Source organism: Scyliorhinus torazame, chromosome 12 (assembly GCF_047496885.1).
Source record: "Scyliorhinus torazame isolate Kashiwa2021f chromosome 12, sScyTor2.1, whole genome shotgun sequence".
NCBI lineage: Eukaryota > Metazoa > Chordata > Chondrichthyes > Carcharhiniformes > Scyliorhinidae > Scyliorhinus > Scyliorhinus torazame.
In genome coordinates, this window is record NC_092718.1 from 222918779 (window position 1) to 222932811 (window position 14033).

A 14033-nucleotide genomic window follows, 5' to 3' on the forward strand; every position below is an offset into this window, starting at 1 on the left:
CAGTTTTATGGAGGACTTCGGTGGCCAACAAGCGCACAGCAAGATCCCACAAAGAGCATAGTCACAATAAACCAAACATCCATCTTTCTGATCCGTGCAGAGGGAGAAATATTGGCACCATTACGACAGAGTGAAAACCCAGCTCCTTTGATAAAATAATGGCAAGATCAATTGAATGAAAAGACAGCTTCACTGACAGTGCAGCACTCCCTCAGTACTGACTCTCTGACAGTGCGGCACTCCCTCAGTACTGACCCTCTGACAGTGCAGCATTCCCTCAGTACTGACCCTCAGGAACTGAGTCCCGGTGAGAGTCAGCACCTTCAGGAACTGTCTCCAGTGAGAGTCAGCACCTTCAGTAACTGTGTCCCAGTGAGAGTCAGCACCTTCAGGAACTGTGTCCCAGTGAGAGTTAGCACCTTCAGGAACTGTGTCCCAGTGAGAGTTAGCACCTTCAGGAACTGTCTCCCAGTGAGAGTCAGCACCTTCAGGAACTGTGTCCCAGTGAGAGTCAGCATCTTCAGGAACTGTGTCCCAGTGAGAGTCAGCACCTTCAGGAACTGTGTCCCAGTGAGAGTCAGCACCTTCAGGAATTGTGACCCAGTGAGAGTCAGCACCTTCAAGAGCTGTCTCCCAGTGAGAGTCAGCACCTTCAGCAACTGTCTCCCAGTGAGAGTCAGCACATTCAGGAACTGTCCCCCAGTGAGAGTCAGCACCTTCAGGAACTGTGTCCCAGTGAGAGTCAGCACCTTCAGGAGCTGTCTCCCAGTGAGAGTCAGCACCTTCAGGAGCTGTCTCCCAGTGAGAGTCAGCACCTTCAGGAACTGCCCCCAGTGAGAGTCAGCACCTTCAGGAAAAGTGTCCCAGTGAGAGTCAGCGCCTTCAGGAACTGTGTCCCAGTGAGAGTCAGCATCTTTAGGAATTGTGTCCCAGTGAGAGTCAGCACCTTCAGGAACTGTCTCCCAATGAGAGTCAGCACCTTCAGGAACTGTCTCCCAATGAGAGTCAGCACCTTCAGGAACTGTGTCCCAGTGAGAGTCAGCACCTTCAGGAACTGTCTCCCAATGAGAGTCAGCACCTTCAGGAACTGTCTCCCAATGAGAGTCAGCACCTTCAGGAACTGTGTCCCAGTGAGAGTCAGCACCTTCAGGAACTGTCTCCCAATGAGAGTCAGTACCTTCAGGAACTGTCTCCCAATGAGAGTCAGCACCTTCAGGAACTGTCTCCCAATGAGGTCAGCACCTTCAGGAACTGTCCCCCAGTAAAAGTCAGCACCTTCAGGAACTGTCTCCCAGTGAGAGTCAGCACCTTCAGGAACTGTTTCCCAGTGAGAGTCAGCACCTTCAGGAACTGTGTCCCAGTGAGAGTCAGCACCTTCAGGAACTGTACCCCAGTGAGAGTCAGCACCTTCAGGAACTGTACCCCAGTGAGAGTCAGCACCTTCAGGAACTGTACCCCAGTGAGAGTCAGCACCTTCAGGAACTGTACCCCAGTGAGAGTCAGCACCTTCATGAACGGTCTGGTCTCCCAGTGAGAGTCAGCACCTTCAGGAACGGTCTGGTCTCCCAGTGAGAGTCAGCACCTTCAGGAACTTTGTCCCAGTGAGAGTCAGCGCCTTCAGGATCTGTCTCCCAGTGAGAGTCAGCACCTTCAGGAACTGTGTCCCAGTGAGAGTCAGCGCCTTCAGGAACTGTCTCCCAGTGAGAGTCAGCACCTTCAGGAACTGTCTCCCAGTGAGAGTCAGCACCTTCAGGAACTGTCTCCAGTGAGAGTCAGCACCTTCAGGAACTGTGTCCCAGTGAGAGTCAGCACCTTCAGGAGCTGTCTCCCAGTGAGAGTCAGCACCTTCAGGAGCTGTCTCCCAGTGAGAGTCAGCACCTTCAGGAACTGTACCCCAGTGAGAGTCAGCACCTTCAGGAACTGTGTCCCAGTGAGAGTCAGCACCTTCAGGAACTGTCTCCCAGTGAGAGTCAGCACCTTCAGGAACTGTGTCCCAGTGAGAGTCAGCACCTTCAGGAACTGTACCCCAGTGTGAGTCAGCACCTTCAGGAACTGTACCCCAGTGAGAGTCAGCACCTTCAGGAACTGTGTCCCCCAGCGAGAGTCAGCACCTTCAGGAATGGTCTGGTCTCCCAGTGAGAGTCAGCACCTTCAGGAACTGTGTCCCAGTGAGAGTCAGCATCTTCAGGAACTGTGTCCCAGTGAGAGTCAGCACCTTTAGGAACTGTGTCCCAGTGAGAGTCAGCACCTTCAGGAACTGTGTCCCAGTGAGAGTCAGCACCTTCAGGAACTGTCCCCCAGTGAGAGTCAGCGCCTTCAGGAACTGTCTCCCAATGAGAGTCAGTACCTTCAGGAACTGTCTCCCAATGAGAGTCAGCACCTTCAGGAACTGTCTCCCAATGAGAGTCAGCACCTTCAGGAACTGTCCCCCAGTAAGAGTCAGCACCTTCAGGAACTGTCTCCCAGTGAGAGTCAGCACCTTCAGGAACTGTGTCCCAGTGAGAGTCAGCACCTTCAGGAACTGTGTCCCAGTGAGAGTCAGCACCTTCAGGAACTGTACCCCAGTGAGAGTCAGCACCTTCAGGAACTGTACCCCAGTGAGAGTCAGCACCTTCAGGAACTGTACCCCAGTGAGAGTCAGCACCTTCAGGAACTGTACCCCAGTGAGAGTCAGCACCTTCATGAACGGTCTGGTCTCCCAGTGAGAGTCAGCACCTTCAGGAACGGTCTGGTCTCCCAGTGAGAGTCAGCACCTTCAGGAACTTTGTCCCAGTGAGAGTCAGCGCCTTCAGGATCTGTCTCCCAGTGAGAGTCAGCACCTTCAGGAACTGTGTCCCAGTGAGAGTCAGCGCCTTCAGGAACTGTCTCCCAGTGAGAGTCAGCACCTTCAGGAACTGTCTCCCAGTGAGAGTCAGCACCTTCAGGAACTGTCTCCAGTGAGAGTCAGCACCTTCAGGAACTGTGTCCCAGTGAGAGTCAGCACCTTCAGGAGCTGTCTCCCAGTGAGAGTCAGCACCTTCAGGAGCTGTCTCCCAGTGAGAGTCAGCACCTTCAGGAACTGTACCCCAGTGAGAGTCAGCACCTTCAGGAACTGTGTCCCAGTGAGAGTCAGCACCTTCAGGAACTGTCTCCCAGTGAGAGTCAGCACCTTCAGGAACTGTGTCCCAGTGAGAGGCAGCACCTTCAGGAACTGTACCCCAGTGTGAGTCAGCACCTTCAGGAACTGTACCCCAGTGAGAGTCAGCACCTTCAGGAACTGTGTCCCCCAGCGAGAGTCAGCACCTTCAGGAACGGTCTGGTCTCCCAGTGAGAGTCAGCACCTTCAGGAACTGTGTCCCAGTGAGAGTCAGCATCTTCAGGAACTGTGTCCCAGTGAGAGTCAGCACCTTTAGGAACTGTGTCCCAGTGAGAGTCAGCACCTTCAGGAACTGTGTCCCAGTGAGAGTCAGCACCTTCAGGAACTGTCCCCCAGTGAGAGTCAGCGCCTTCAGGAACTGTCTCCCAGTGAGAGTCAGCACCTTCAGGAACTGTGTCCCAGTGAGAGTCAGCACCTTCAGGAACTGTGTCCCAGTGAGAGTCAGCACCTTCAGGAACTGTACCCCAGTGAGAGTCAGCACCTTCAGGAACTGTACCCCAGTGAGAGTCAGCACCTTCAGGAACTGTGTCCCCCAGCGAGAGTCATCACCTTCAGGAACTGTCCCCCAGTGAGAGTCAGCACCTTCAGGAACGGTCTGGTCTCCCAGTGAGAGTCAGCACCTTCAGGAACTGTGTCCCAGTGAGAGTCAGCATCTTCAGGAACTGTGTCCCAGTGAGAGTCAGCACCTTCAGGCACTGTGTCCCAGTGAGAGTCAGCACCTTTAGGAACTGTGTCCCAGTGAGAGTCAGCACCTTCAGGAACTGTCCCCCAGTGAGAGTCAGCACCTTCAGGAACTGTCCCCCAGTGAGAGTCAGCACCTTCAGGAACTGTCCCCCAGTGAGAGTCAGCACCTTCTGGAACTGTGTCCCAGTGAGAGTCAGCACCTTCTGGAACTGTGTCCCAGTGAGAGTCAGCACCTTCAGGAACTGTGTCCCAGTGAGAGTCAGCACCTTCAGGAACTGTCCCCCAGTGAGAGTCAGCACCTTCAGGAACTGTGTCCCAGTGAGAGTCAGCACCTTCAGGAACTGTGTCCCAGTGAGAGTCAGCAGGTTTAAGGAGCTTGGTCTCAATTGAAACTCCTGAACTCTGTTGGCTGGAAGCCAGTTAAGTCTTGGTAATTTCTTCAGTCAGTGTTTCTGTGCCATCACTGGATTGGACAGAGTACGCTTACTCGGTTCTGATTCGTGAGCTGTCATTAAATGTCTCTGTCAGAGATCTATGTTCAGAATAATGGTTTCTCAGTTTATTTTATCCTTTATTGCTGCAAGAGGATTTCAGCAGCAATCAAAACACCATTGGCAGGATATTGAAAATCAGCATTTTATGGAATCGAAAAGCTTCCTGGATCAGGACATTGTCTGAATCAAGACGTTGTCTGGATCAGGACGTTGGATGGGCACAGTGTTCTGGATCAGGGCTGTGTCTGGATCAGGACCGTGTCTGGACCAGATCAGCATCCGGATCAGGACAGTGACTGCAACCAATCAGAACAGTGCCTGGATCAGGACTGTGTCTGGATCAGGACAATTACTTGGGCAGATTAATGTCCAGATTAGACAGTGTCTGGATCATGGCACATCTGGATCAAGACAGCACGTGGACCAGGACAGCACCTGGACCGGAACACTGTATGGATCAGAACAGTGTCTGGATCAGGACCGTGTCGGTCTGGGCACAGTGTCTGGATGAGGACAGTGTCTGGATCAGGACAGTGTCTGGATGAGGACAGTGTCTGGATCAGGACAGTGTCTGGATCAGGACCGTGTCTGGATCAAGACCGTGTCTGGATCAAGACAGTGTCTGAATCAGGACATTGGATGGGCACAGTGTTCTGGATCAGTGCAATGTCTGGATGGGGACAGTGTCTGGATCAGGACCGTGTCTGGCTGGGTACAGTGTCGGTCTGGGGACAGTGTCTGGATCAAGACCGTGTCTGGCTGGGCACAGTGTCGGTCTGGGGACAGTGTCTGGCTGGGGACAGTGTCTGGATGGGGACAGTGTCTGGCTGGGCACAGTGTCGGTCTGGGGACAGTGTCTGGCTGGGGACAGTGTCTGGCTGGGGACAGTGTCTGGATGAGGACCGTGTCTGGATGGGGACAGTGTCTGGCTGGGGACAGTGTCTGGATGAGGACCGTGTCTGGCTGGGCACAGTGTCGGTCTGGGGACAGTGTCTGGCTGGGGAGAGTGTCGGTTTGGGGACAGTGTCTGGCTGGGGACAGTGTCTGGATGGGGACAGTGTCTGGCTGGGGACAGTGTCTGGATGAGGACCGTGTCTGGCTGGGCACAGTGTCGGTCTGGGGACAGTGTCTGGCTGGGCACAGTGTCTGGCTGGGTACAGTGTCGGTCTGGGGACAGTGTCTGGCTGGGCACAGTGTCTGGCTGGGCACAGTGTCGGTCTGGGGACAGTGTCTGGATGAGGACCGTGTCTGGCTGGGCACAGTGTCGGTCTGGGGACAGTGTCTGGCTGGGCACAGTGTCTGGCTGGGCACAGTGTCGGTCTGGGGACAGTGTCTGGATGAGGACCGTGTCTGGCTGGGCACAGTGTCGGTCTGGGGACAGTGTCTGGCTGGGCACAGTGTCTGGCTGGGCACAGTGTCGGTCTGGGGACAGTATCTGGATGAGGACCGTGTCTGGCTGGGCACAGTGTCGGTCTGGGGACCGTGTCTGGCTGGGGACAGTGTCTGGCTGGGGACAGAGTGTAGATCTGGGCCATATCTAGGTCAGGGCTGCATTGCCCTCTCTTTGTACCCGCAGGAGACGATAGTCCATAATAAGCAGAAAAGGGCCAAGATGGGGGGAGGAATCCCAGAGATTTGAGTCCTCAGCCCCGATGAGGAATGGGCCCCAGAAATCCTGGGGTTGCCCGAGGAGGAATCAGTCACCCACAGCGGGGTTGGCCTGCGTCAGGGAGGTGAGAAACCACTGCCCCTTCACCCAGGTGACCTGCCTTAAGTCAGTTGTGCATATCGGACAAAATGAGTCCAACAATGTGCTCTTGGGTGGGGTTGTGGGTATGTGGAGGGGTCGTGGGCCTGGGTGGGGGGCTCAATTGAAGGGTCGGTGAAGACTCGATGGCCTGAATGGCTTCCCTCTGCACTGCAGTTTGCAAAGGAGTCATGGAGGGTGAATGCAGATGCCTGTTTATCTTAGGCTCATTGAGCCATTGAGTGGGGATTGAATCTGGCCTTTGCTGCTCAGTGGCTGTAGTTACTCTCCGGGCCAGCAGGTGGCGCCCGGAGCTCCACTCTGCTGGTGTCCCCTCTTGGCCCGCGTGCGGCTCTTTGGCCTTGGCGGCTCCTCCGGGTGCGGCGCCAGCGGCCGCCGGGGCTCCTCTTGCCTCCTGCCGGCAGCTCTTTGATCGGCATGGCGGCGGTGCGGGGCCTGCGGGTCTGTTTGGAGCCTGGGGCCGAGGCCCAGGAGACGGAGTCCGGCTCCGAGTCCGAGCGGGAGGGCGAGGAGCCCATGGAGGTGGAGGAGGGAGAGATCGAGCCCGAGAAGCTGGACTCCATCTCGGTGCGGAGGTCGCTCAAGGACCTGCTCCCGGTGAGTCGCCGGCGCCGGGGAAAGGCCGAGGCCTCGGGCGGGGCCTAGTGCTGGGAGGAGGGTCAGAGGTTGCTGAGGGAGTGCTGCACTGTCAGAGGGTCAGTACAGAGGGAGTGCTGCACTGTCAGAGGGTCAGTACTGAGGGAGTGCCGCACTGTCAGAGGGTCAGTACTGAGGGAGTGCTGCACTGTCAGAGGGTCAGTACTGAGGGAGTGCTGCACTGTCAGAGGGTCAGTACTGAGGGAGTGCCGCACTGTCAGAGGGTCAGTACTGAGGGAGTGCTGCACTGTCAGAGGGTCAGTACTGAGGGAGTGCCGCACTGTCAGAGGGTCAGTACTGAGGGAGTGCCGCACTGTCAGAGGGTCAGTACTGAGGGAGTGCTGCACTGTCAGAGGGTCAGTACTGAGGGAGAGCCGCACTGTCAGAGGGTCAGTACTGAGGGAGTGCCGCACTGTCAGAGGGTCAGTACTGAGGGAGTGCTGCACTGTCAGAGGGTCAGTACTGAGGGAGTGCCGCACTGTCAGAGGGTCAGTACTGAGGGAGTGCTGCACTGTCAGAGGGTCAGTACTGAGGGAGTGCCGTACTGTCCGAGGGTCAGTACTGAGGGAGTGCTGCACTGTCAGAGGGTCAGTACTGAGGGAGTGCTGCACTGTCAGAGGGTCAGTACTGAGGGAGTGCTGCACTGTCAGAGGGTCAGTACTGAGGGAGTGCCGCACTGTCAGAGGGTCAGTACTGAGGGAGTGCCGCACTGTCACAGGGTCAGTACTGAGGGAGTGCTGCACTGTCAGAGGGTCAGTACTGAGGGAGCGCTGCACTGTCAGAGGGTCAGTACTGAGCGAGCTCCGCACTGTCAGAAGGTCAGTAATGAGGGAGTGCTGCACTGTCAGAGGGTCAGTACTGAGGGAGTGCTGCACTGTCAGAGGGTCAGTCCTGTGGTAGTGCTGCACTGTCAGATGGTCAGTACTGAGGGAGTGCTGCACTGTCAGAGGGTCAGTACTGAGGGAGTGCCGTACTGTCCGAGGGTCAGTACTGAGGGAGTGCTGCACTGTCAGAGGGTCAGTACTGAGGGAGTGCTGCACTGTCAGAGGGTCAGTCCTGTGGTAGTGCTGCACTGTCAGATGGTCAGTACTGAGGGAGTGCTGCACTGTCAGAGGGTCAGTACTGAGGGAGTGCTGCATTGTCAGAGGGTCAGAACTGAGGGAGCGCTGCACTGTCAGAGGGTCAGTACTGAGGGAGTGCCGCACTGTCAGAGGGTCAGTACTGAGGGAGTGCTGCTCTGTCACAGGGTCAGTACTGAGGGAGTGCCGCACTGTCAGAGGGTCAGTACTGAGGGAGTGCCGCACTGTTAGAGGGTCAGTACTGAGGGATTGAATCCGGGTCCTTGGCGCCGTGAGGCAGCAGTTCTCACCTCTGTGCAGCCCTATATTATTCAGGAACCCAAAACTGTGCACAATTCTTCAGGTGTGGTCTCGCCAGTGCTCGGATAGCTGCACCAAAACATCCTTATTCTTGTGCACAAATCCCCTGGCAATGGAGGCTAACGGACTATCTGCCTTCCTAATGGCTTGCTGCACATAGCTGTTAGCTTTTAGTGACCCCTGGACAATGACATCCAGAACCCTTTCGACACCATCACGTCCCAAACTCCCATAATTTCAGAAATATTTTGCCTTTCCTTTTTCCGACCAAAGTGGATAACTTCAGCACTTATTCACAATATATTCCATCTGCCGTGTTCCTGCCCATTCTCTTAACCTCTCCAAATCTCTCGAAGCCTCCTTGCATCCTCCTCACAATTCACATCCCACCTAGCATTTGTGTCATCAGCAAATTTGGAAATATTACATTTGGTGCCCAAAGCCAAATTATTTCTGTTGATTATGAAGAGCTGTGGCCCCAGCACTGATTGCTATGGCACCCCACGAGTAACATCTTGCCATCCTGACCTGTTTATTCCTACTGTCTGTTTTCTGTCTCTTATCCAATTCTCAATCCAATGCAGTAGATTCCCTAAATCCCGTGAGCTCTAATCTTGTTTACTAACCTGTGAGGGAGTATATCGAAACCTGAAAATCCAAATGCATCATATCCACTGGTTCATCTTTGGTACAAGTAACATCATCAAAAAACTGCCAACAAGTTTCTCAAACCATTTTTCTTTGATAAATCCATGTTGACTCTGTCCAATAATTTCATTATGTTTGAGAAGTCCAGTTATCACACCCTTTTTAATGGATTCTGACATTTTCACGACTACTGAGGTCGGGCTAACATAGAAACGTTTCTAGAAAATAGAAGCAGGAGGAGGCCATTCATCAAGTTCAATACCCTGATCCCGCCTTCCCCCTCCATTTCCCTCGATCCATTTAGCCCCAAGAGCTCTATCTAATTCAGCCTTGAAATCACACAACGTTTTGGCCTCAACTACTTTCTGTGGTAGCGAATTCCACAGACTCACCACTCTCTTGAGTGAAGAAACCGTCCGTCCATAGCAAGGATGTAGAGATGCCGGCGTTGGACTGGGGTGAGCACAGTAAGAAGTCTTACAACACCAGGTTAAATTCCAACAGGTTTGTTTGGAATCACTAGCTTTCTGAGTGCAGCTCCTTCCTCGGGTGAATGAAGATGTGGGTTCCAGAAACATATATATAATATATATATATATATATATATAGACAAAGTCAAAGATGCAAGATGATATTTTGAATGCGAGTCTTTGCAGGTAATTAAGTCTTTACAGGTCCAGACGGTGTGACTGGAGAGAGGGATAATCACAGGTTAAAGAGGTGTGAATTGTCTCAAGCCAGGACTGTTGGTAGGATTTTGCACGCCCAGGCCAGATGGTGGGGGATGAATGTAATGTGACAAGAATCCAAGGTCCCGGTTGAGGCCGTATTCGTGTGCGGAACTTGGCTATAAGTTTCTGCTCGGCGATTCTGCATTGTCGCGCTCCCTGAAGGCCGCCCTCGAGAACGCTTACCTGAAGATCGGAGGCTGAATGCCCTTGACTGCTGAAGTGTTCCCCGACTGGAAGGGAACATTCCTGCCTGGCGATTGTCACGCAATGTCTGTTCATTCGTTGTCGCAGTGTCTGCATGGTCTCGCCAATGTACCACGCTCCGGGACATCCTTTCCTGCAGCGTATGAGGTAGACAACGTCGGGTAAGCGTTCTCCAAAGCGGCTTTCAGAAAGCGCGACAACTGCTGTACCTGTGGCTGCATGGTAGCACAGTGGTTAGCACTGTTGCTTCACAGTGCCCTGTTCCCATGTTCAATTCCTGGCTTGGGTCACTGTCTGTGTGGAATCTGCACGTTCTCCCCGTGTCTTCATGGGTTTTCTCTGGGTGCTCCGGTTTCCTCCCACAAGTCCAGAAAGACGTGCTGTTAGGTAATTTGGACATTCTGCATTCTCCCTCTCTGTACCCGAACAGGCGCTGGAATGTGGCGACTAGGGGTTTTTCACAGTAACTTCATTGCAGTGTTAATGTAAGCCTACTTGTGACAATAATAAAGATGATTATTATTATCTGCACGCTTACTTTCAGCGACTGATGCACAAGGACACCAAGGTCTCGCTGAGTATCCACCTCTCTCAATTTACACCCATTAAAATAATAATCTGTCTTTCTATTTTTGCTTCCAAAGTGGATAACCTCACATTTATCCACATTATACTGCATCACCATGCATATGCCCACACACTCAGCCAACTTTGTAGCATCTTTAATTCCCTCGTCCAAATCTTTAATCCATAATGTGAACAGTTGGGGTCCTAGCACAGATCCCTACGGTACCCCAGTAGCCACTGCCTGCCAATCAGAAAAAGACTCATTTATTCCAACTTCTTGCTTCCTGTCTGCTAACCAGCTTTCTATCCATCTCAAGACACTACCCGTAATCCCACCCACTTTAACTTTACATACTATTCTGCTGTGCGAGACCTTGTCAAAAGCCTTCTGAAAGTCTAAATAAACCACATCCAGGTCTCCCTGGTCAACTCTACTAGTTACATCTTCAAAGAATCCAGTAGTTAAGCATGATTTTCTTTTCGGAACTGACTTTGTCTAATTATACACTGCTTTTCAAATGCTGTGCTATGAAATCCTTGATAATGGACCCTAGCAGCTTCCTTACTACTGACGTTAGGCTCACCGGCCTATAGTTCCCTGTTTTCTCTCTACCTTCCTTTTTGAATAGCGGGCTTATATTAGCTACCCTCCATTCTGTCTGTATAGGTCTGCAGTTCTCCATTTTCCCGTTCCCTCCCATCTTAAACAGTGGGGTTACATTTGCCACTTTCTAATCTCCAGGAGCTTTCCCAGAATCTATAGTGTGGAGATACCGGTGTTGGACTGGGGTGAGCACAGTAAGAAGTCTTACAACACCAGGTTAAAGTCCAACAGGTTTGTTTCAAACACTAGCTTTTGGAGCACTGCTCCTTCCTCAGGTGAATGAAGAGGTGGGTTCCAGAAACATATATATAGACAAAGTCAAAGATGCAAGGCAATGCTGAGAATGCGAGCATTTGCAGGTAATTAAGTGTTTACAGATCCAGAGATAGGGGTAACCCCAGGTTAAATAGGTGTGAATTGTCTCAAGCCAGGACAGTTGGTAGGATTTCACAAGCCCAGGCCAGATGGTGGGGGATGAATGTAATGCGACATGAGGGACCTGGGATTCTATCGTTTCAGGCAATGGGACCCTGTGTGAGAACCTCTCTGGCTACATCGAGGGCATCTTGAAACCCATCATACAAGGTACGCCCAGTTTCTGTCGCGACACGACGGACTTCCTACAGAAACTCAGCACCCATGGACCAGTTGAACCAGGAACATTCCTCGTCACAATGGACGTCTCGGCACTCTACACCAGCATCCCCCATGACGACGGCATTGCTGCAACAGCCTCAGTACTCAACACCGACAACTGCCAATCTCCAGACGCAATTCTGCAACTCATCCGCTTCATTCTGGATCACAACGTCTTCACCTTCGACAATAAGTTCTTCATCCAGACGCACGGAACAGCCGTGGGGACCAAATTCGCACCCCAATACGCCAACATCTTCATGCACAAGTTTGAACAAGACCTACTCACCGCACAGGACCTTCAACCGACGTTATACACCAGATACATCGATGACATTTTTTTTCCTTTGGACCCACTGCGAAGAATCATTGAAACGACTTCACAATGACATCAATAAGTTCCATCCAACCATCAGACTCACCATGGAATACTCTCCAAAATCAGTTGCATTCTTGGACACACTCGTCTCCATCAAGGACGGTCACCTCAGCACTTCGCTTTACCGCAAACCCACGGATAACCTCACAATGATCCACTTCTCCAGCCTCCACCCTGAACACATTAAAGAAGCCATCCCCTATGGAGAAGCTCTCCGTATACACAGGATCTGCTCTGGCGAGGAGGAGCGTAACAGACATCTACAGACGTTGAAAGATGCCCTCATACGAACGGGATATGGCGCTCAACTCATCGATCGACAGCTCCAACGTGCCACAGCAAAAAAACGTACCCTCCTCATAAGACAAACATGGGACACAACCGCCAGAATACCCTTCGTCGTCCAGTACTTTCCCGGAGCGGAGAAACTACAACATCTTCTTCACAGCCTTCAACACGTCATCGATGAAGACGAACATCTTGCCAAGGTCATCCCCACCCCCCCCCACTACTTGCCTTCAAACAAACCATTGTTTGCAGCAAACTACCCAGCCTTCAGAACAGTGACCACGACACCACACAACTCTGCCATGGCAATCTCTGCAAGACGTGTCAGATCATCGACATGGATACCACCATTACAAGTGAGAACACCACCCACCAGGCACGCGGTACATACTCGTGCGACTCGGCCAACGTTGTCTACCTCATACGCTGCAGGAAAGGATGTCCCGAACGTGGTACATTGGCGAGACCATGCAGACGCTGCGACAACGAATGAACGGACATTGCGCGACAAACACCAGGCAGGAATGTTCCCTTCCAGTCGGAGAATACTTCAGCAGTCAAGGCCATTCAGCCTCTGATCTCCGGGTAAGCGTTCTCCAAGGCGGCCTCCAGGACGCGCAACAGCGCAGAATCGCCGAGCAGAAACTTATAGCCAAGTTCCGCACACATGAGTGCGGCCTCAACCGGGACCTGGGATTCATGTCGCATTACATTCACCCCCCCCACCATCTGGCCTGCGAAATCCTACCAACTGTCCTGGCTTGAGACAATTCACACCTCTTTAACCTGGGGTTACCCCATCTCTGGATCTGTAAAGATTTAATCACCTGCTAATGCTCGTATTCCAAGCATTGTCTGGCATCTTTGAATCTGTCTATATATATATATATATATGTTTCTGGAACATACCTCTTCATTCACCTGAGGAAGGAGCCGCGCTCCGAAATCTAGTGACATCGAAACAAACCTGTTGGACTTTAACCTGGTGTTGTAAGACTTCTTACTGTAGATTATTAGGTTCAGGAGATTTTATCAACCTTCAATCCATTTAATTGTTTGAGTACGAGCTCTTTATTAATACAAATTTCTTTCAGTTCCTCATTTTCACATGTCCCTTGCTTGCCTTGTATTTCTGGATGATTTTCTATATTTGTTTTTGTTCATGAGACGTGGGAGTCGCAGGCTGTACCAGCATTTATTGCCCATCCCTAATTACCCCAGAGGGGGCAGTTTAAGAGTCAACCACATTGCTGTGGGTCTGGAGTCACATGTCGGCCAGAGGCAAGGACGGCAGATTTCCTTCCCTCAAAGGCATTAGTGAACCAGATGGGATTTTACGACAATCGACAATGGTTTCATGGTCATCATTAGACTTTTAATTCAAGACTTTTATTGAATTCAAATTTCACCATCTGCTGTGGTGGGATTTGAACCGGGGTCCCCAGAGCATTACTCTGGGTCTCTGGTTTACTAGTCCAGTGACAATACGTCACCGCCTCCCTGTTTCCTCCTGCATGAAGGCAGACACAAAGTAATTGTTTATTTTCTCTGCCATTTCCCCATACTCCTTTATAAATTCTCCTATTTCCTCTTGTAATGGACCCACATTTGTCCTAACTAATCTTTTCTTGTTCCTGGCCCTTGATGCTTTTGTAGTCCAGCTTTATGCTTCCTGCTAGCTTGCATTAATGTTCTCTTTTCCCCTTGTTTTTGGTCATCCTTTGCTGGATTCTAAATTGCTCCCAATCCTCAGGTTTCCCACTTTTTTGGACAATTTTACAAGCCATTTCCTTTGATCTGATGCAATCTTTAACTTATTTTGTTACGCAGAATTGATTCACCTTTCTTGTTGGATTTTTGAATCTTTGAGGAATGTATA

General features: G+C 51.7%; 1 protein-coding gene across 1 annotated transcript in view; it reads left to right on the forward strand.

The window, feature by feature from the left end:
* Positions 1–6437: 6437 nt before the first annotated feature.
* Positions 6438–14033, forward strand: part of ncbp3 (nuclear cap binding subunit 3) — a 77587-nt gene continuing 69991 nt past the window's right edge. The window contains exon 1 of the mRNA XM_072469998.1: positions 6438–6679. Coding sequence (XP_072326099.1) covers positions 6500–6679 — 180 coding nt within the window. The 5' untranslated portion in view covers positions 6438–6499. The remainder of the gene's footprint in view (positions 6680–14033) is intronic.